General features: G+C 41.1%; 2 protein-coding genes across 4 annotated transcripts in view; one reads left to right on the top strand and one right to left on the bottom strand.

Moving 5' to 3' along the window:
- Plp1 (proteolipid protein 1) overlaps positions 1 to 22,599 on the top strand; it is a 113,586-nt gene that overhangs the window by 1,271 nt on the left and 89,716 nt on the right. The window lies entirely within an intron of this gene.
- LOC138840158 (glycine receptor subunit alpha-4) overlaps positions 18,455 to 22,599 on the bottom strand; it is a 30,588-nt gene continuing 26,443 nt past the window's right edge. For both annotated transcript variants that reach the window (XM_070039998.1, XM_070039999.1), the window contains exon 9: positions 18,455 to 20,725. In XM_070039998.1, coding sequence (XP_069896099.1) covers positions 20,435 to 20,725 — 291 coding nt within the window. In that variant the 3' untranslated portion in view covers positions 18,455 to 20,434. The remainder of the gene's footprint in view (positions 20,726 to 22,599) is intronic.

The following is a 22,599-nucleotide window of genomic DNA, read 5'->3' as shown; positions in this document are numbered from 1 at the left end:
CTTTTCATTTACTGTTTTTTTTCAAATGTTCACAGTTCTTCCACATGGAAAATACATGTGACTAGTCAATCAGTTGATCTTTCTTGAAACCTTTTTTTTTTTTTTTTGGTCGGCTGTGGGGCTTGAACTCTGGGCCTGGGCGCTGTCCCTCAGCTGTTCAGCTCAAGGCGAGCGCTCTACCACTTGAGCTACAGCGCCGCTTCCGGCTTTCTGGTGGTTTTATTGGAGATAGGAGTCTCACGGTCTCTCCTGCCCGGGCTGGCTTTGAACCGCGATTCTCAGATTGCAGCCTCCTGAGTAGCTAGGATTACAGGCGTGAGCCACCAGCGCCCAGCTTCTTGAAACTTTTATCACATACGGGTTTGCACTCTTTTCTGTAATGCTGCTGTTAATCTTTGTCTTAGATTCAGGGACTTAACACCACTTATTAGCCCTATGACCAAAATGATGTATGTATGTTCCTCAATGTTTTGTAGCCTCTCTCTATTTTAAATGTTATGTCCTTTGCATATTCTTTGACTCACCACAAAATTCTTATTACATGGGTACTGCTACATCAAAACCAAAGAAAAATAATATCTCATAGTTGTTAATTATATATACTTGTACACATATGAGGAGGAATTCTTTTTAGAGCAGTGTTCAAAGCATATTTCCTAGACACACTAGAAACACCATCACCTGAAAAAGTGTTAGGAATTCAAATTTTCAGGCCTTACCTCAAATATAATCAGAAATTCTGGAAGTAGTGTTTGATAATTGGTTCTAGTTATGACAATGTATGCTGAAGTTAGAGAACTGCTGTTTTGAAGGGCAAAAATGCAATGCTTATTTTATACAAACCACTAGAGGGTGCCACAGAATGCAAGGCAAGGCAGTAATGATTTATTCTGAGACAAGCTGCATATTATTGGTTCACTTTTGCAGATTAAGAACTAATAGGCAGAGCCCAACTTCAGTGACTCATGCCTGTAATCCTAGCTACTCAAGAAGCTGAGACCCAGGATTTCAGCTAGGGCAGAAAACTCCATGAGTCTCCAAAGCAACCAGCAAAAAGCCATCCTGGAAGCATTATTCAAGTGTTAGAGTACCAGCTTAGCAGTCTGACCAAGTGAGTCCCTGAGTTCAAATCCCAGTTCTGGCAGAAAACAAAACAAAAATAAAAATACAAAACTAAGTAATGAGTAGAGGTGGCAGATTAGTTTTCCAGTGCACAAAATGAGTATGCAGTTCAAGATTTTAACTGTACCTGCCTCTTTAAAAGATTTTATTAGCATAAATTACCAGTACATAAGTTATTTCATTCTGAATTTTACCACATGTATATAATGTATTTTAACCATATTCACCCCATTTATATTTATCTTTTTTGATGCCTTCCATATGCCTCCTTTTTTTTTTTGTCAGTTGTGGGGCTTGAATTTGTAGCTTGGGTGCTGTCTCTAAGCTCTATTATTCAAGGCTAGCACTCTACCACTTTGAGCCTCAGTGCCACCTTCAGTTTTTTGGTGGTTAATTGGAGATAAGAGTCTAATGGACTTTCCTGCCCAGGCTGGGTTTAAACCGTGATCCTCAGCTCTCAGCTTACTGGCCACCAATGGCCAGCCCTCTTCCCACCAATGCCCAGATCCTCTCCTTTTTAAAAACAGTTTTGATGGCTTCATTGGCCTCTACCAAGAAACAAAAGTCAGAAGTGGAGCTGTGGCTCAACTGGAAGAGTGCTAGCGTTGAGCACAAAAGCTCATCGACTACACTTAGGCCCTGAGTTCAAGCCCCAAGACTGGTACACATGCACATACACACTTGTACACACACACACACACACACACACACACACACACACACATAAACACACACACGAAGTACAGCAAAGCAAACCAAGTAAACATAAATAGGTTATTTTCATACTTGTTTTCATCTCTATTCTTTAATAGGCTTTTTATACAATCTTAGGACTGTTGTTCTTGCATTTTCCCCCCAATGCTCACTCTGTTCTGCAGTTATGCTTCACTTTATGTCCAAATCTAGTTTAGGTGTGGTGTGGTAATCAGGATGAACTCTGCAGTTATGCTTTAGTTTTTGTCTGAATCGATTTTATGTGTGACGTAGGAATCAGGGTGATAAAGAAACAGACTTGTTGAAAACCTGTTATGGGCCATACGCTGTATTGATTTATACCCACTAATTACCAACTATAAGTTATGTAAAAGCTATTGTTTTATATACGATGAAAGTGAGTTCTAGAGTAGTTATTTTTTGTTGGTCATATGATATGTAAATAGTGGATCCTGGATAATTCCCTATTATAGTACTAAAGTTTCTAATCCTCTGCTTTGAATCTGGTTTAGTTTCCTCCTCCTCCTCTTCCTCTTCCTCTTCCTCCTCCTCCTCCTCCTCCTCTTCCTCCTCCTCCTCCTCCTCCTCCTCCTCCTCCTCTCCCTCCTCCTCCCCCTCCTCCTCCTCTTCTTTCTCTTTCTCCTCTCCTTCCTTCCTCCTCCTCCTTTGACTTTTAACAAATTCTAACTTTCCTAAAGTTCAGCATCATCATAATGGAACAACCATTGCTATGTCATAATCTTGGACCCACACTATCCAATACAGTAGCCACTAACACTTGTGGCTGCTTGTTCAAATTAATTAAAATAAAAAATTCAGTTCTTCAATTGTGTTGGTCAGCTTCAAGAGTTCCATAGCAGTTTGTGGCTAGTGGCTCTTACAGTAGTGTATATACAAAACATTTCCAGAGTTATTGCTGGACAATGCTGATTTTGAGGATCCACAGTTGTTAAAGGGCCCAGTATAGTGCTTGTCTTGTGGTAGATACCCAAGGAAATGAATTTTCCTGCTTTTTTTCCAACATTAGAATTGAGGGTTGCTCTATATTACTGGTGTGGTCAGGAGAGAGGAGTAACTATAACAGGGTTCTAAGTCATTATAACAAGGTTTGGTCTGGCACTGGTATCCACATCTCCAGACTATTCCTGCAGAATTCTGTCTGAGTAAGATTTTAAGGCCAAGGTTGTCAATAATGTGAATTAACTTTGGAATCAGAGTAGTAGTAGAAAAAAGGCAGAACAATGTTTTTTGTGTGCAAGACACTACTGTGTCACCTATATTCATCTGTTACTTTAACATATCCTCACTAAAGCCCAGCAATGTTAAAACTCACCCAAAGTTGCTCAGCAAGTAAAAATTCAACAAGGAGTCAGACTTGTCTGATGCTAAAGCCTAGGCTTTTTCCTACTATACTATGTTACCCCCTCAATGTGAGTGTTCCCTTGCTTGCCTCTGCTTACTGTGGGATAAAGTTTCATAAGCTTACTCACTCATATGGGTCTTGTGAAAAGCATGAGTTATTCTTCTTTAGATTTTACAGTTCAACTATTGGCATCATACTGTTTCAGCTTCAAGGGAAAGATAGATTAGGTTTATTTGGTTCCAAGGCCCAGGGCAAGATAGAAACTATTTATGGTTTTAGCCTTCACAGACACTCAGTGGCTCCAAGAACCCTGTGTTAATTTGCAAGGCCACCATTAGTTCATATAAAGTCTTTGTGCTAATTAGAAACACAGGTTACCTGGGGGCAAACAAATTGCAGAGATGTGTCCACTCCAGTGGAACAATGAGAAAAATGCCTTTTCCCCTCTGGGCTGCTACTAACTCATCCAGGGAAGTTGAAACTAAATTTCAACCTGGACTTAAGATCTCTTAGTACAGTATGCCCTTGTACAAGGTGAAGCCTGTCTATTGTTATCTGCTGGCTTTGTGGCCAAGCCATTTCTTGTGACTAAGAAAACCTTCTATGGTTTGGGAGGTAGTGGTCAGCCTGTCCTGAATCATGAGGAAAGATTCAAGTATCTTCTAATGCCTTTTGGATAGATAAAAATGGAGACTATCCAAAGGTTTAGTTGATTGTTTTTTTCAGTTGTGGGGCTTACATTTGGGGCCTGGGTGCTGTCCCTGAGCTTTTCTGCTCAAGGCTAGCCCTCTACCATTTTGAGCCACAGTGCCACTTCGAACAACTGGCACCTGGTTTTAATTGATTTTTTAAAAAATTGGTCCTAACTTACTTATTGGATATTTGTATTATAATTATTAGCATGCACTAATAAGTCATGGTACCATTTCTACACGTGTAGAAACCATACCCTAAACAACCTCACCCCTTCTGTCACTCTCTCCTATCTCACTTCTCCTTTTTAAGACAATTTCAACAGTGTGAGGAAAATGGAGGAGAATGGAAAAGGAATAGGCCGGACTCGAGGAACAGCGAGGGGCACAGACCTTCCTGTGGGTTTGGAGGTTGTGGTTGTGCCTGAGAGTTGGGACAAGCGCTGGGTTTTTATAGGAGGTCCAAGCAAGGAGGCAGAGGTTAATGAAAAAGCCACTAGGTCAAGGAAGGTGGGGGCTCTTCAGTTGGGCCCAAAATGGGATGTTTACAGCTGGGCTTAGGTGGATTGCCCTGCCTGCACTTCACACATAACCTGGGATTTTGCCTGGAGTCTATATGGGCCTGGGACAATAGGGTGGGGAGTCAATCCTTCATATTCCATCTTTAGATACATAAAATGATAAGGCCAAGAGGGGAGAGGCAAGTTCTTCAAACAGGCTTTACAGTTCTATTTTCATACATGCAAATGAATGATTTCAACCATTTTCATCCTCATTGATTCACTTCATTAGCCTTCTTCCCTACTCCCCCATCAGATCCTGTTTTACTTTCCTGTCATTCATTTATATGTGTATTAGTTGTACCAAGAAGTTTCCCTATGATACTTCAGAGATACATATATTATATATATTATATATATATATATTATATTTTGCTCAGAATAACCTGTTTCTTTCTCTTCCTCTGCCCTATCTATTGACAACAGCTTTCATTTGGTTTTTTATTCTCTTTATATATAGTTCTATATTTTGAAATATTAGATATTTCTTAAAAGAAATGCTTGCTTAGTGTAAAAATTAGAAAAACAAAACATAATATTTCAAAACTAAGTAAAATGATAGTTCTAGATTGAGGATTTTTTTTCTGTGTATGCCCACCTCATTCCATAGGAATTTCATGAAACTGGTTGAAAGATTCATCTACATCAGTTTACTTTGCTAGCTTATGACTGGCAGATTACAAAAATTGGAAATAGCCATGAGAAAGCTTTATCCTTTTTTTGGCCAGTCCTCGGGCTTGAACTCAGAGCCTGGGCACTGTCCCCAAGCCTCTTTGTGCTACAGGCTAGTGCTCTACTACTTGAGCCACAGAGCTATGTCCAACTTTTTCAGAGTAGTTTATTAGAGATAAAAGTCTCATGAACTTTCCTGCCCTGGCTGGCTTTGGACTGTGATCCTGAGATCTCAGCCTCCTGAGTAGTTACGATTACAGGCGTGAGCTACCAGCACCCAGCTAAGATTCATCCTTATAAGGTATCTATTTTCTTCTCCTATAATTAACCCCAACCCTTACTGATCTAATCATTTGACTGAAAGAAGTTTTTTCAAATGACCAAAACCACTGAGAACTGTACCCTCACAGTGAAGTCCTTGGATGACTTTGGAATACCAGACTTGCACATTTTCCCTTCTGAGGTAATAGTTGAACATGCAGTTTACCAAAATTTGTGGCCTTGTGAGCAACACACTTTATTTGCAGTGATCACAAAATATCATCCATGTTATATATCAACTAACAAAGGTTAGGGCTGATTTCGACCAGTGTTCACCGATATCTGTATTCCAAGTTTTGCTTCAGAGTTGCTTTGAGCCATTTTTCCAGAGTTAAATTTGTTTTTGCTTATAATCTCTACTTAGTTTCCATATCACTGGAAATGATAAACATTATAGCCTTTAAATATATCAGTTGTCACATTAATAAAGAGCCATAGCTGGGTGCTGGTGGCACATGCTTGTAATCCTAGCTACTCAGGAGGCTGAGATCTGAGGATTGTGCTTTGAAGCCGGCCCAGGCAGGAAAATCTCTAATAAACTACAGTCGTCCCTCTCCCACTGACTACAGCTTCATTGTATCACAGGGTTAAAAAAATATGTAACCCAGGCCCTGAGTTCAAGCCCCCAACTGACAACAACTTTTAAAAGCCATATATTGTGGCCGGGTGCCATTGGCTCACACCTATAATCCTAGCTACTCAGGAGGCTGAGATCTGAGGATCGTGGTTCAAAGCTAGCCCAGGCAGGGAAGTCTGTAAGACTCTTATCTCCAATAAACCACCAGAAAACCAGAAGTGGCACTGTGGCTTAAGTGGTAGAGTGCTAGCCTTGAGCTGAAGGGGCTGAGGGACAGCGCCTAGGCCCAGAGTTCAAGCCCCACAACCAACAAAAACAACAAAACAAAACCCCGTAAATAGTGATCCCTCACTTGTGGCAGGAGATACATTCCAGAGATTCCCACGATAGGTGAAGTAGCAGTAAGTGAACTGCAATATAATAAGGGATAACTATACAACACTGCTACTTCATGGATTTTCACTGTTGTCAGGGTCTCTAGAACATAACTCCCATTGGTGAGGGATCACTGTACTCAGAAAAAGCCAAAAGTGGAGCTGTGGTTCAGTGGTTGAGCAGTAACCTTGAGCAAAATAAGCTCAGGGACAGTACCCAGGCTCTGAGTTCAAGTCCCAGGAATGGTGTGCACACCCAAAAAATACAAGCCAGTAGTACTGAAAAGTGCTGCATGTAAATTATTGAATGCTGAGTACATAACAGTTCATCATATTATTTTCTTTACTATTGTGTATTTATGAATGTTTCCATAATAAAATATTTAATTACAGTAAATTGGATGTATGAGGGGGTTTCATTATGACACTTCTATAGAAAACCTATTTTAAAAGTGCATTATTAGCCCTGAAGAAGAGAACGTGTAGATTTCTTATCAGAAGAGTACTTATTAACCAACAGTTTGGTTAACCACATTCCCTTTAATAGAGATGGGCCATGTAAAAATCTTGGAAGTGGTGGTTTAGAAAAAAAAAACAAAAAACCTACTCACCAGATGTTCTGATAAGGCCCCCTAGAAGGGAAATCTGCCTACAGTCCCTTCTGCCAGACCCCATCAGAAGCATTGCTGTAATGAACCATTGTTAATGAGAGAAGTATCTTATACTCTCAGGCATTTAGAAGTGGAGTGAGGTTAAAAACCTCAGAAAACTCAGCTAATTGGTGTAGACAGTATTAGCTAGCAGACAAAGAAGCACAGGCAGAAGGAATCTGGGGCAAGAGACAGCTAGGAAAGGGACTCTGCTCCCACTAAGCTGCAGGGGCAAAGCTGTTAAGAAAGGAGGAGACCAGGGAGCAGGATATATGACAGGGATCTTCATTATTCTTAGAAGGTACCATGACCCATCACATTGTCAGCTTCTAAAAGCACAAGAAAGCTATCTGAAAACAAAGATCATGTGTGTGCATGCATGCACACATGTACACATGTAAAGACATGGAACCTGGTCACTCAGCTTGGAAAATCAAGTTCCAGGAACTTCACATTTAAACTGTGCAGTTTTGTTCTGTTTGTTGTAGTTTTTCACCATTTCACTAAGCAAAGCAAATAAGGGTATTTGTAAACTACCAGGAGTGAGCAGACCCATGTTGCCGGGCACTGTTTAGAGAAAGGAGACCTCAGAGGACATGTTCTTTCAAGGCCCTGAGGTTGAGATTAAACGATTTGAAATTGAGAACAGAGAAGAGAGCAAGAGCAGTTCCTAAAAGGTACAAAGCTGAGATTCACCCAACTGTTCCCAGGCTAGAGTTGTGGGTGGGACATCAGTGGGATCTAGGCGAGTACAGCCAGTTTTCAATAGAGGTCTGTGAAACTTGGCTAAGAGGACAGAGGAAGATTGATATTTGGTCCAGAGTGGGGCTGTCAGCTGTGCTCACCGACTCACCAGGCTCCCAGCTGTAAACAAAAGTCCTGGCCCTTCATGGCACTGCAGAGCAGTCCAGGCTGGCGTAAGTCTCTGAGGACAGCTAGACCATTTTCTCATTCTGGCTGACAACCAGGAGACAGAAGAAACAATAGAAGATGGGGTGGGGAGAGAGGAAGAATTGCAGGGGGGTGAGAGCAGTAACTGTTGCAAAGGAGCTGCAATTTTAGATCTTAGTTCTTTGGATAAGAGTAGTACAAATATTTTAGGGAAAGTAGACCCCTTTCCTTATGTCAGCTTCACTGACAATAGTTAATTTCTAAAGATGGCTTATAGACACTCTTGTGCATGGTTCATTCATTTATTCAGTCCTACCGTTAGGATCTTAGGTCCATCACTGTGTTAAATGTTCTGAATGATGCTGAAGTAATGTATATCCTTAGAAGGAGTTCGGGTATGTTTGTGAGGTTATTAATACCAAATAGTAGATTTTTAATGCTAAGTGACAAACATAGGATGGACATCATTAGAAAAGGGATATAGAAAATTAGCCACAATTTGGCTAGGGCAGCTTTGTCTAGAGAAAGAAAGTAAAGTGTCAGAGACCCTTCACTTCACATCCCATCATCTCACCATGTCTAATACAGCTTTGAAGTCCTGTAAGGGTCCCTTCTTCAGGGAGGCTGCCTTGATCTGCAGTACCAGGTTAGGTGTTTTGCTTTTCGTTCCCAGAGCACCTATTGCTTTCTCGTTTTGAATACCTCTATCATTTCCCCCTTCTGTTCATTCTCTCTTTTCTACAGATGTTAGGGAAGTTTTCTAGACCATCCTCTTTTCCAACATCTACCATAGATGTATTAGTCATCCTCTGATGTATTTCCATAATGCCTGCACATTGCCTCCATTTTGTTATTTTCCAAGTCTTCCTCTCCTGCCATAATGTAAGGCCTCTGAGGTCAGGAGGGGTTAATTCATTGTATATCTTCTGTGTTTAATACAGTGCTTGGCATGTTGCAGTAGGTACTCTGTAAACATTTGTGAATGAATCCAAAGGAGATGACACAATATTGGTAGGTGAAGGCTATCCTAAAGAGTTGATCTTAATACCTTTGTGCACAAAGGGTCGGGTCGTGGGGCCTGAACTCTGGGCCTGGGCGCTGTCCCTCAGCTCTTCAGCTCAAGGCTAGCGCTCTACCACTTGAGCCACAGCGCCACTTCCGACTTTTTTTTTCTGCTTATGTGGTGCTGAGGAATCAAACCCAGGGCCTTAAGCATGCAAGGCAAGCGCTCTACCACTGAGCCACCTTCCCAGCCCCACACAGAGAAATTTTTAAAAGCTTTCAGTTGATCTGGGGATGTTTTCAACCTGGCACAGTGGGTGGCTATGTTTGTAATCCTAGCTTGCCACTTGGGAGATAGAGATTGGGAGGATCATGGTTTAAGGCCAGTCCAAGCAAAAAGTTATCAAAATCCCATCTCAATCAGTAAGTTGTAAGCTTGATGTGGTGATACATACCTGTAATCCCAGCTATACAAGAGACTGTAGCTAGGAGAATTGTGGTCTGAAGCTAGCTAGCCTTGGGCAGAAATATAAGCCTCTACCTGAAAAATAGTGCAAAAAAGGACTGGGAGAGTGTCTCAAATTCCACTATTACCTCAATTTTTAAATTATAGAAGGAAGAAATCAGAAGTGGCCTTTTTTTTGCAGTGTTTGGAATGGAACCCAGGCCCTTGTGTAAGTTAGACAAGTGTTCTACCAGTGAACATCCCCACACTTGAGTAAAAAGTGACTTCTAGAAAAAAGTAACAATCAAAACCTAGAGAATACAACTTTAGTTTACCCCAAACCTTTGCTTCCTTATAATCTATTTTTTTTTATGTGCAGTGGTGATGGTACGAGTATTTAAACTCAGGGCTCATTCTTCCACTTAAGCCATTCCCCTACCCCCACCCCTTTTAATTGATTTCTGATAGTTTCATGTTTTTGCTTGGGCCTTCCTCATACCTACACCTCCTGTGTAGCTGGTATTACAGACATGTATCACTATGTTCAGCTTGTTCTTTGAGATAGGATCTTGCTTACTTTTTTTTTTTTTTTATAATCTAGGTTGTACTGCTAAAATATCGATTCTAAGATCCTAGTAGCTTAAAACAGCAAATGTTTTCTTATTTATACTATATATCTGTCATATGTTAGAACCTGGGATGGTGAGTATGTACCTCATACAGGAACTGAAGATTTCATTGTTCCAGGGGGAAGGTGACTTCTGGAAGGTTTTGAGATATCAATGAATGATCTAGCCCAAAGATTTACAAATGATCTTTTTGCTTGAAACTCCACCAAGGTCAAGAAAACCAGAACTTTCCCAGAAAAACATAGAACCAGATAAATTTAGTGAAAAGCATTTTCAATTAATTTCTTTTTAGTATTCTGCATGCAAAAAAATCAGGAATATAAAAAAAGGAGTTAAGTACACACAGGAAAGCATAACCTTATAACTTAGGGCAGAATAAGGTACAGGATAGAGGAATCTTAAGAACATACTTAACACATTATTGTGCCTTGTGCCATGTACACACAATGAACAAGTAGTTATGCTGAGGTGACTGGAACAAAGAGTGCACCATGAACTCTTGCTTACTTTTAACCTAGGTTGATCTTAAGCTACAATGCTCCTGTCTCTACCACCCAAGTAGCCTGCCTCACTCCCAACTACCTTGTGGACTCACGTTCTTTCCCTTAGTGCTCTTCCCACAGCTCATATTTGACAGGATGGCCAGATGCATTTTCTTCTATAAGTACAGTTATTTATTCAGCTAGCATTTACTGCCCCCTCCATTGTTTCAAACAGTTCTTATAGCAACAGATATCGGGGGCCTTCTCTCTGTTTTGATAGAGCTTGCAATTACATGAAACCTTATGCTTACTATTCACTTGATACTTTCAAATTTTTGTCAGTTATGGGGTTTGAAGGACTTGGGTACTGTCCCAGAGCTTTTTCACTTAAGGTTAGCACTCTACCACCTTGAGCCACAGTGCCACCTCAGTTTTCTGGTGATTAAATGGAGATAAGTGTCTCATGGACTTTTCTTCCCAGGCTGTCCTTGAATCATGATCCTCAGATCTCAGCCTCCTGAATAGCAAGGATCATAGGCATAAGCCATCAGTGCCTGGCTCAAATTTCTTTTTTTTTTTAAATATGGATCTTGAGACTTGAGCTCAGAGTCTGGGCACTGTCCCTGAGCTTTTTTGCTCAAGGCTCCTACTCTACCACTTTGAGCTACAGTGCCATGTCCAGCTTTTTAGTATTTAAATGGAAGAGAGAGTCTCATGGACTTCCCTGTCAAGGCTGGCTTTGAACCATGATCCTCAAATATCAGCTTCTTGAGCATGGGATTACAGATGTGAGCCATTTATGTGTGGCAAATAGTTTCAATTTTCTGATGATAGGCTTTGCCACACTGGGGATCAGTGATGGGGACTTTTCCAACTACTGCAGACCACAAAGGACCTCGGTCTCAGGAGTAGACTTTTTTTTGCTGGTACTTGGGTTTGAACTCAGGACCTTGCTTGTTCTGTGGGCACTTTACCATTTGAGTCACACTTCAAGCCCTGCCTTTTGCTGGTTATTTTTGAGATGGAGTCACATGGACTTTTCTGCCTGGACTGGCTTGGAATTGTGATCTTCTGTTTCTCAACCTCCATCACTTAGCTAGAGGTAGACCTTCTTTAAAAACTGAGGACTGCCAGGCATTGGTGGCTCACACCTATAATCCTAGCTGAAATCTGAGGATGGCAGTTTGAAGCCAGCCTGTGTAGGAAAACCAGGAAACGAGAAGTGCCGATGTGGCTTAAGTGGTAGAGTGCCAGCCTTGAGCTGAAGAGCTGAGGGGCAGTGCCCAGGCCCAGAGTTTAAGCCCCACAATGGACAAAAACAAAACATAATAAAACAAAGCTGAAGACTTAGGGAGACTCCGAGTATGGATGCTTATTTATACTTGACTATCCCCCTTCCTTATAGAAGCTAAGTGGCAGAGGAGAGAATGTCTGGAAGGGTGCAGGCAGTAGTTATCCTTTAACCTTATTAGACTGATCTTAACCAAGGCAAACAGGCCACCAAGGTGCAGCTCTTAAGCAACGCGGGTTAGAAAAACTCAAGGAGTGAGAGGGAAAGGAGTTAGATTTCCCAATAAAAGTAGAAGAGCTTTTCTGTACCCTCAGGGAGTTGACATAAGATTATAACTCCAAGAAAGCTTCAAAGGCACTTAGAGAACTCCAAATCTCACATCTTAATAAATGTATTAATTGCAGAGGATTTTTTCATCTTTAATTCAGGTCCTGGGTGGTTAGGAGGATAGCAAATGAAGATGTCAGAGAAGCAGAATACACATACCCCCTTCACTGCAGCCCACACCCCAGGAAAGTTAAGGGAAGATGTGCGTAGTAGTTTGTATTATAGTCCTAACTGGATAGTTCTTGGTTGCAGAATTATATCAGAAATAATATTAATGATACTTTGAAGATGTGTCCATTAGTATTCTTTTCTCTCTCCCTTGCATCCTTTACTCTGAACGTGAGTCTACCACCAGGATATTAGGGAACTGGATTATGCATGTATCAGATAGAAATGAGATTCATTTACATGATTCATTGCTTTTCTCCATTAGCTTGGGGTGAAGAGGGTTTATAGTCCTAGAATTTGAAATCCTAATGAGATGAGACAAAAGGGTTAACTCCAAAGGTGAAAAGAAATATAAATACAAGAAAATTATAAATTCAGAAAGAATCTTTGGTGAAGAAAACCTTGTATTTCTAGAAGTGAGGCTTGGCATGACCTTTTCCCTTTGTAATAATATTACCAAGAGTTCTGCTATCCTCACCCCTTTTTCTGTTCTGTCGTGGGGCTTGAACTCGGGGTCTGGGTAATGTCTCTGAGCTTTTTCACTTAAGGCTATCACTCTACCACTTTAAGCCACACACCACTTCTGGTTTTCTTGTGATTAACTGAAGATAAGAGTCTCTCATGGTTGGATATCTGTGGCTCAAGCCTGTAATCCTAGCTGCTCAGGAGGCTGAGGTCATGATTCAAAGCTAGCTGGGGCAGAAAAGTCCCTGAGACTCTTATCTCCAATTAACTACCAGAAAACCCAAAGTAGTGCTGTGGCTCAAAGTAGTAGAGCACTAGCCTTGAGCAAAAAAGCTCAGGGACCTGCGTTCAAGCCCCATGATTGACAAAAAAAAAAATTGTCTCCTGGACTTTCCTGCTCAGGCTGGCTTTGAACCATGATCCTCAGATCTCAGTCTTCTGAATAGCCAGGATTACAGGTATGAGCCACCGATACCCAGCTTCTGCTATCCTCTTTCTATGGGGGCTGTGGATATCTAATATGATTGAATGACCATCACAGGAACAATTTCCTGTGATGCAAATTAGTTTTGACATGAATATGTTGCAGTCTATGAGTCAGAGCAGTCACAGAATAAGCCTCTGTAGCTAATAAATGATGTCATCCTCTAGGTTTTCACTTGCTCTTCTGTTCTTACTTTTCACATTCTCACCCAAGTTGAAGGGGGAAAGGGCATGGGCTTTGCCCCATCAAACCCTCAATATTCTCATGTTGTTTGACAAGGAGAAAAGATTAAATAATCTGGGAAGGTCCTTCCAGTTCAGTTGTGTCAGTGTCTAGAATCCTAAGACATGATGTTTTGATCCAGTTGTATTATGGGAAGTCTCATGAGGCATTAGTTTGCTTAAAAAGTCAACTGTTTGTTTCTATGTGAGAATAGTGTGATTAGTCATGACAACAAACCCTTGGCCTATTAGGTGACTTACCTCTAGATGCAGTTTTCCTTTTTAAGAATTTTAAAGCAACAGTAAACTATCCCCCTGCCAGAAAACAAACCATTATGCTTATGTGTTTATATAAGCTAAGTGAGACTTGGTGATTGGTTTTATCTGAGGACTTAGGAAGATGGAGTTGTCAAGGATGACTCCTAGGTGTCTGGCTTAGGTGACTGGATAGGTGGAAATGCTTATCTGTTCTTCTCTTTTTTTGGTTTGACCTAGACTTGAACTTGGAATCTGATGCTTTTGATCATTGGCTAATATTCTACCAACTGAGCCATCCCCCCAACCCCTGGAAATGCTTCTTATCAAAATCAGAGGGATTGTGGATAGGGTGGAGGAGAAAGTTGGAAGGAGATCATTAGTTGTTGGTTCTAGACATGTTGAGTTTGGACTACTAGTGAGATGGAGGTAGTAACTTGAGAATCAGTAGCATGCAGTATCTCAGCCATGGAAATGCTTTAGAAAAACCAAGTTGTACACATGCAATAATGAGGAGTGAATTTTGAGACAAAGTCTTAGAGAAAAAGAACCCAATAGGAAATAGAATGATAAGACAAGAAATTTGTGAATGCAAGGGGAAGAAAGGAGTGAATGCAAGAAGGAGGAGAAAGGAATGTTAAAGCTGTTGTGAAGTTACAAATTTTAAGATGAAAAAGTACTGTTTATTATAGCAATTAAGAAGGGATCCTGTTAGCCAGGTGCTGGTGGCACACATCTTTAATCCTAGCTACATAGGAAGCTGAAACCTAGAGGATCAAGGTTGAAAATCAACCCCAGGCAGAGCAAGTGAACACACATACACACAGGCACATAGAGTGTGAAGAATATGGAGGGCATGGGGGGAGAATGGAGATAGATTACAGTGTGTTATGGAGTAAATAGTAGAGATGAGGATGTAGAAATGGCTAATCTTTCCTTTTAAAAACTTGATGGTTATTGGAAGAAGGATACTAGGTCAATAGCTAGGGAGACAAGGTCAAATGGAGGTAGTTTTTATTTTGGATGAGGCTTCTTTGCTCTCTTTGTTACTCCTCTTTTCTCCTTGCCTCCTCACTTTCATGGATAAAACTGAGGCTCAGAGAGATTAAGCAATTGTCCAGGGTTACATAGTTTGTAATCATATTAGCAAAGAGGAATCTAATGCTAGCGAAGAGACTAAAAACAGAAACGATAGGTGATTTTAGCCTGACCATTTTTCATGACTGTAGGCTCAATAAGGTGACTTACAAAATGGAATTTTGAAGTTCTAATCATGCCCACAGGTTAGAAATTTGACAGAGGTAGAAGAGAAACTATGATGATGTAATCATCTCATGTGATAGCTAACTTTTATAGAGTACTTGCTATGAGCCAATTCTGAGTAGAGCACTTTATCTGTACAACTTAATTCCCACAGCAACTTAGGATGTATCACTATTATTTTATTAACACATGTGAAAACTGGAACAGTTCAATAATTTGCTGAAGGCCCCATAGTCATTGTATGCTGGATCCTTCCTGGCCTTTAGATGGTATTTTAGAGAGAGAAACTGAGGCGGAGGAAGGTGGAGTAAATTTTCCAGAAACCTATGTCAACTAAGTCCTGGAATTATAATTCAAACCTGGGTTCTGTCTGGTATCAAAACCAACACACTGGTCTTTATCACTACACCGACAGGAATGGAAGCTGTTAAGAGAGAAAATATGTATATACATTTTTTTCTAGATCCTGTTTTGTAAGGCAAAATGTTCACTAAATGAGGTGATAGTAAGAATTTTCCTTTACTTTAGGGAATTGACAGTGAAAGCATGTACTTCCTTTGTAGTGTACCACATAGTATTTATAGAAGGCTGAATAGGGAAGGCAGCTGATGGAAAAAAGAAAAAAAAATAGCTACTCCAGAAAGGTGGTAATAGTTGAGTTCTCATGTGACTTCTCCAGGTGGCTTCATGACAGCATGCTGTCTTTGTCTTTCCATGGTGAGAATGCTCTGTGAGGGTACATTGGTTCAGATGTCATTCTCTTCACCTAAGATTGGTTAATGAGCTATCACTCTAGATGTGAAGTGTGATGTACCAGAGAATGTGATGCTGTCTCTCCAGAGGTGACCATCTCTCCAGCAGAAACAATGTATGGAACAAGAGGAAGCAGATGGTTTTCATCTAGTGATTGCCTTCAAGTCGTCATATATGAAAGAGTATTGCTAATTAGGACATTATCATTCTTAATTCATTGTGGCAGTTTACAAATTTTTGGTGTGTGGGGCGGTGGGGCGGGGGGGAGATGCCTGTACCAGGGCTTGATCTCAGGATCTGTGTACTGTCTTTTAGCTTTTATGCTCAAGTCTGATGTTCCTCCAATTGAGCCACACTGCCATTTTCTGGCTTTTTGGTGGTTATTTGGAGATGAATCTCATGGACTTTTCTACAAAGGCTGGCTTAGAACCACAATTCTCACATCTTAGTAGCTATGATTAGAGACACAAGTGACCAGTGCCCAGCTGGTATCTTTTTGTTTCTCATAGTTCCAAAGAGTAGCACATCTGTTTGTGTGAACTCTATAACTTTATGAGATTTTATGCCAGGTTTAGTTTTGTGTGATCGATAAAGGAAAGATGCAGTCTTTACCCTCAAGGAGTTTATTTTTATTCGATATTTCTTTCATTGAACCAATCAATAATACAACCTGCCTAGGAAGCTAGATTGTGGCTTCTCTGGGTGGTTACCATGTTTGATTTATTTGTATTCATTAACAGAGCAGCCTTAGCAGATAAAAATTCTAACATAGTGAAATCAAATTTAAGATTTTGGTAGGCAGGAATGATAAGAATAATAACTACCAATTTGATAATAATGAATCAAGAGTGGAGAGAGGCAAGTGAGGACACATCAAAATTCCCAAGAGATGATCTCTTCTGGACAAAGTTGAGATATTGTCACAGTGCAAAGAGAAATAACTAACTCAATTTAACTTTTTTAGATAGAATAATGTCTGTTCTTTGGTGATAGGTGGGGAAAAATGTTTGTGGGAGAAAACTAAAGGAACAAATTTTATTCACTACCCTTCTTCTAGATAGAAAGCTCTTTTTGCTTTGCTTGTGAATTTTGGGATAGCAAGCAGCCATGCTGTGCACTGGGGGAAAGAGGACAACAAACCACTGGTTTTCTAAGTAGCAGAGCAAGCTGAAGGAAAGATGAAGGTGCTGATAGCCTTAACAATAACTGAATAAGGAAAGGCCTTTCTCTGGAAAAAATATATGTATAAAATATTTAACTGACATTAAATATTAATAATGAATTAATGAAAACACTTAGAACACTTCACTTATGTAGGAAGTTCCCCCCTTTAAAAATGCTATTTTAAATTTCAGAATCATTTTGGATGTGAAAAAGTAGTGTGGGTCTCTGGAGAGGTGAGAGCCACAAGAAAGATGATAAATAGACATGACTTCCAAGTGAGCTTCTAATATCCCTGCTTGCCAAGGTCTAAGTTTAAGAATTCAGTGATTAAATGGATTGCTGAGTGTCAGATGCTCTCTGTGAGATGAGACATTCTCTCAGCCCCTGTGTATATGTGGGAAGGATAAGGAAAATGAAAGCCATGTGCATCTGATTCTGCCACTGTACATCTCCATTTTCTGCTTAGCTTAGAGGCTCCATTGGGAGGGATGGTACCTTCCACCTGGCATTGCTTCTGAGTAGCTTTGTAGACTCTCCTTTGGGCTATTATGTTAGTTGGTACTTTGGCTTCTTTGGCTCCCAGCACCAGCTGATGCCCTGACAGGCTCTGTGGCTCAGTACTGCAGCTATCTCCAGGGCATTGTTCTTGAGACTTCCAACAGGGCAGATTTGTGCAGTTGGCCCATCTGGACAAGATCTATAACAAGTAGAGCTCTGTGCAATAAGCTCATCTCCATAGTCCATCCCCCGCTATCCCCGCCTTCGGGCTGCAGCAGCCTGACACCCCAGTCTCACCATGGAGAGTATCAAAGAGGTACTCTCTGCTCCTTTCAAATGGAGTATTGCTTGTGGCTTCCTATTGATTGGCATTACCTGGACAAAAATGGAAAAACAGGGGCTCTTTGCTATTTGTAATTTCTGTACTCGGGAAGCATGAAAAGGAGAATCAAGAATTTGATTCCAGCCCAGTATGAGGTACATATAGAGACCCTGTCTGAAAAAAAATAACAACAAAGCTGGGTGTCAGTGGCTCACACTTGTAATCCTAGCTATTCAGGAGGCTGACATTTGAGGATTGCAGTTTCCCAGGCAGGAAAGTCTATGAGACTCTTATCTCCAACAAACTACCAAAAAAGCCAGAAGTGGAGCTGTGGTTCAAGTGGTAGAGTGTTAGCCTTGAGCAGAAGAAGCTAAGGAATAGCACCTACGCCCTGAGTTTAAGTCCCAGAACCAGTACACAAAAGATTTTTTAGACCACCTATCTTGGTTACCTCTGACCACTCTTTAAAACAAACAGACATGAAGTATATCCCAGTGAACAGGAAAGAGTAGACAAACACAATATGTTTTTGTTTTTTTATTGTTGGTTGTGGGACTTGAAATCTGGCCTGGATGCTGTCCCTCAGCTCTTCAGCTCAAGGCTAGCACTCTACCACTTGAGTCACAGCACCACTTCTGATTTCTGTTGTTGTTGTTGTTTTGGGTCCGGTCGTGGGGTCTGAACTCTGGGCCTGGGCTCTGTCCCTCAGCTCTTAAGCTCAAGGCTAGCGCTCTACCACTTGAGCCACAGCGCCACTTCCGGCTTTTTTTTCTGCTTATGTGGTGCTGAGGAATGGAACCCAGGGCCTCAGGCATGCGAGGTAAGCACTCTACCACTGAGCCAACTTCCCAGCCCCTCCACTTCTGACTTTCTGAGTGGTTTATTGGAGATAAGAGTCTCACGGACATTCCTGCCCAGGCTGGCTTTGAACCTCAGTCCTCAGATCTCAGCCTCCTGAGTAGCTAGGATTACAGACATGAGTCACCAGCGCCCAGCAATAAGCACAATATTATGAATAAGGAAGAAGAAGGCTCAGTTTTTTGTTTGACTATAGGATTTACTTTGACCATTGCTTTATTAACCTTCAATTTGGAATACCATGTGGAAGGAGGGAGGGAGGAAAGGAAAGAGGGAGAGAGGAGAAAGGAAGAAACTGACTCTTTATATATAATGAATTATCACCCTACGTCCAGAGAAAAGGACATGATATCTAAGAGATTATTTGACAACTTATTCTAACTGTTGGCCCCACAGGAATAGAACATCATGTTCTGTTCCTCACAATTTAGTCACTTGAAGGGACTCAGGGAACCAGTTCCATGCTTCTCCATGTCCCAGGGGTATTTTAGATTTAAAATGGTCTCTTCCATACCAGTCCTCTCCATTCTGACCTTTCGAGTAGCTTTATCTGAGTGCTACATCTCCTCCCTGTTCCTGCCTAGAGAAGGAGGCAGGGTGACTAGAAAAGGGGAAAGGACAATTCTGATTATTGCTGTCTGTAACTGCTATTATGAAGTTTGTTGAGTTGATGTTTGTCGAGGATAGGGACCATCTATATGCATGCTTCCTCCTCAGGAATTTAGACGATAACTTCATCTAGAACAAGGTTGCATGGCAGGCACCATTATTTGCTCACTGAAGAAAAGAGCAAGTTGGAAATGAGGGGTCCAGGAATATAAGCCAGAGAAAAATAAGAAGCAAATGGGAATCATAGTTTGGAGCCATCCCAGGGAGACAAATCTGTCTCTTATCTCCAAATAATCAGCAAAAAGCTGGGACTGGAGATCTGGCTCAAATGGTAGAGTGACAGCCTTGAGCAAAAAAGCCAAGTGAGTGAGAGGCCCTGAGTTCACATCTCAGTGTAGGATTTTTTTAAAAAAGGAAAGAAAAGAGACAAAAGAAAACCCACCTAGTCATGGGCTCTGAGAATAGTTTCTATATTGCATTCTTCCTGTTCCTATTCCCTTTGATCTTTTTTTTGGCATCATCAAGTAAGTTCCTTAAGTATATAAACTTTTACACCATCCAGCATCCTAAGAAATGCTATCACTATGTTAATTAGGGAATAGAATGATTATTTTTGATTATCCAGGATTCTTGCCCCAATTCTGACAGTGTGGGGTTTCTCAGGAGAGTTGAACACCTCTCCTTCAGGCCATATAACAAGACCCTAACTTAGTGCAACCTATGACTGTTCCAGGTGGGAAACTTATGCCCTTATTTTCCTCTCACTTTAAAGACACCTGACAGGACAGCGCTTATGGATGAGATAGACTCCTTATTTGAGCGTGTAGTAGGAGAGATAGAGGGCTGAATAAAGGCCAAGATCTGAAGTGGCAAGGTGAAAATGAATTAAGATGGTACAAATGGGAATCTAGTAGTAATGGCCAGGATAACAGGGCAGGGATGGGAAGTTAGAGGCTGGGGGAGGGGGGCGGGAGTCAGCAAAAGCAGAAAGTAATCCTGCCCACAGAGCCATGGCCACACCTTAATCTCATGAGAAATGAGAGCATAGGGTAAAAATCTGAATTAAGGTAGATAAGCCATCTTTGTAAGTATAGCCACCAATGGCAGTTTGCAGTGTAGGCCCAGCTTTGGGATTGGTAATTGAAGTTCTGAGTAGGAGGTCAAAAAAGAACTTTCAAGTTCCTGATGGCATCTAATGGAGGAAAAAAGCCCAATCAGGAGAAAGCAGGAAGCCAGCAGCTGGACTCTAGAGCCCACTAAATTCATAGTGCCTGGTGGATATCTTCTGACCTTAGTACTTTATAGACAACCCAATAAAAGATATTGAAGATGAGAAAAGTAAAAGGGAAAACAGCCCGGGAGATGGTGTCAATTCTCTTAGCTCGGTCCACATAGAGTTTCCGCATGGTTTCTCCCTCCTTTAGAACAGGAGCAGGAGGTTGGGGGCTATAAATGCTAGAACCTTCCATTGGACCTCCATCCCTTGTCTGCAGGCAGTGACCCAGGCCATAGCCACGGAAGTAGAAGCGGCTTTCTCTTATTATGTCTTCCTCCTGGAATTACAAGGAAGAAAAGATAGAATTTGAGGTCAGAGTTCTAAGGCAAGGGGATAAAGACCAGCTATAAATGTCTCATAGTGATGCAGTACAGACAAGGTAGATGAGTACACAGACCCATTGCATGCTTTTTTGTTTTCATTGTTGGTCATGGGGCTTGAATTCAGGGCCTGGGCACTGTCCCTGAGCTCTTATGCTCAAGGCTAGCACTCTAACACTTTGAGCCACAGTCCACTTCTGGTTTTTGAGTGGTTAATTGGAGATAAGAGTCTCACAGACTTTTTAAAAAATAATTTTTTATTGTAAAGATACTGTACAGAGGGGTTACAGTTACATGACTAAGGTAATAAGTACATTTCCTATTGAGCATTGTTACCCCCTCCTTTTGATTCCTCCTGCCTGGGCTGGCTTCAAACTGCATTCCTCAGATCTCAACCTCCTGAGTAGCTAGGATTACAAGCATGAGTCACTGGGCTCCCAGCTCATTGCATGTTTTTTGATGACAACAAAATTACTCATAAGATAGATGTATTCTAAGCAACTATATATACTACATAAGGTATGTAGTATCGTTTCATTTAGAGATAGGCCCTAGTTGTCTTTTAAAAATATATAACCTCGGGCTGGGAAGGTGGCTCAGTGGTAGAGCGCTTGCCTTGTATGCATGAGGCCCTAGGTTCAATTCCTCAGAACCACAAAAGCAAAAAGAAAAAAGCCGGAGGTGGCGCTGTGGCTCAAGTGGTAGAGCACTAGCCTTAAGCTGAAGAGCTGAGGGACAGTGCCCAGGCCCAGAGTTCAAGCCCCACGACTGGACACCCCCCCAAAAAAATATATATATATCATCAAGCTGGGTGCCATTGGCTCATTCCTTTAATCCTAGCTATTCAGGAGCCTGAAATCTATGATCATAGTTCAAAGCCATCCTGGGCAGAAAAGTCCATGAGACTTATCTGCAATTAGCCATTAAAAATCCAGAAGTGGAACTGTGGCTCAAATGGTAGAGCACTAGCCTTGAGCAGAAGAGTTCAGGGATAACACCCCAGCCCCGAGTTCAAGCCACAACACTGGAAAAAATATGCATAACATTATTGAGAGCCACCTAAAACCATGTGAGGTGCCAACTGCTGTGAGAGGGATGATATCTCAATGTTATCTCTGACTGGTAGTAAGCAAACTAACAAAATCGGAACACAATGAAGCTAAGATATCTAGACTGGGTGGAATTAACTTTAATGAACTTCAAAAGCTTCAGAATTAATTGGTTCTCCATATATAGTGTCTTTAAAAATTTATCGTGACTCAAAGCTTGAAAATTCCATAAGTTTTAAATAACCAAATTGTCTATCCATAATGAGTATAAAGCTGAATATTTGATTGCAAGTAGGGTGCTCTCTGCAGATCAGCAGAATTAATATAGGTGTTGGTATACCTAGGGTAACATTTATTACCCAGTGCACGTTCCACTCATATAAATGGATGCCTTATGAACATTAACACTAAGGGGGCGAATTTTGTGTAAGTGCTAAATAATATGTCTGTGATCAAGAGGCTCTCATATCCCCATTCAGAATTTATGTACTCTTATTTTAGGACACAGTTGAGAAATATGTCCCTCAAAGATCGTTATAAATTGAAAAAGCATTGAGTTGAAGATTCTTGAGTAAAAGCTTCAGCTTAGTATATAAGAGATCACCTGAAGCATGTCCTATACTTATCATATAAGAGGTCTTCTGAAGCATGTCCCATGCTACCTTCTAGAGTGATGCTAACTGCGTCTCAGTTTGCCCAGAAATAAGAGAGTTCCTAAGATCATTTAGTGCAAAAAGTAAGAAGTTGGGGGGGAGATGGGAAGGCAGGGATGGTAAGGGGAA

This window comes from Dipodomys merriami, unplaced genomic scaffold, assembly GCF_024711535.1.
Source record: "Dipodomys merriami isolate MVZ:Mamm:240054 unplaced genomic scaffold, mDipMer1.0.p SCAF_3, whole genome shotgun sequence".
Taxonomy (NCBI): Eukaryota; Metazoa; Chordata; class Mammalia; order Rodentia; family Heteromyidae; genus Dipodomys; species Dipodomys merriami.
The sequence above is the reverse complement of the archived record's forward strand: the minus strand, read 5'-3'. Positions and strand labels throughout refer to the sequence as shown.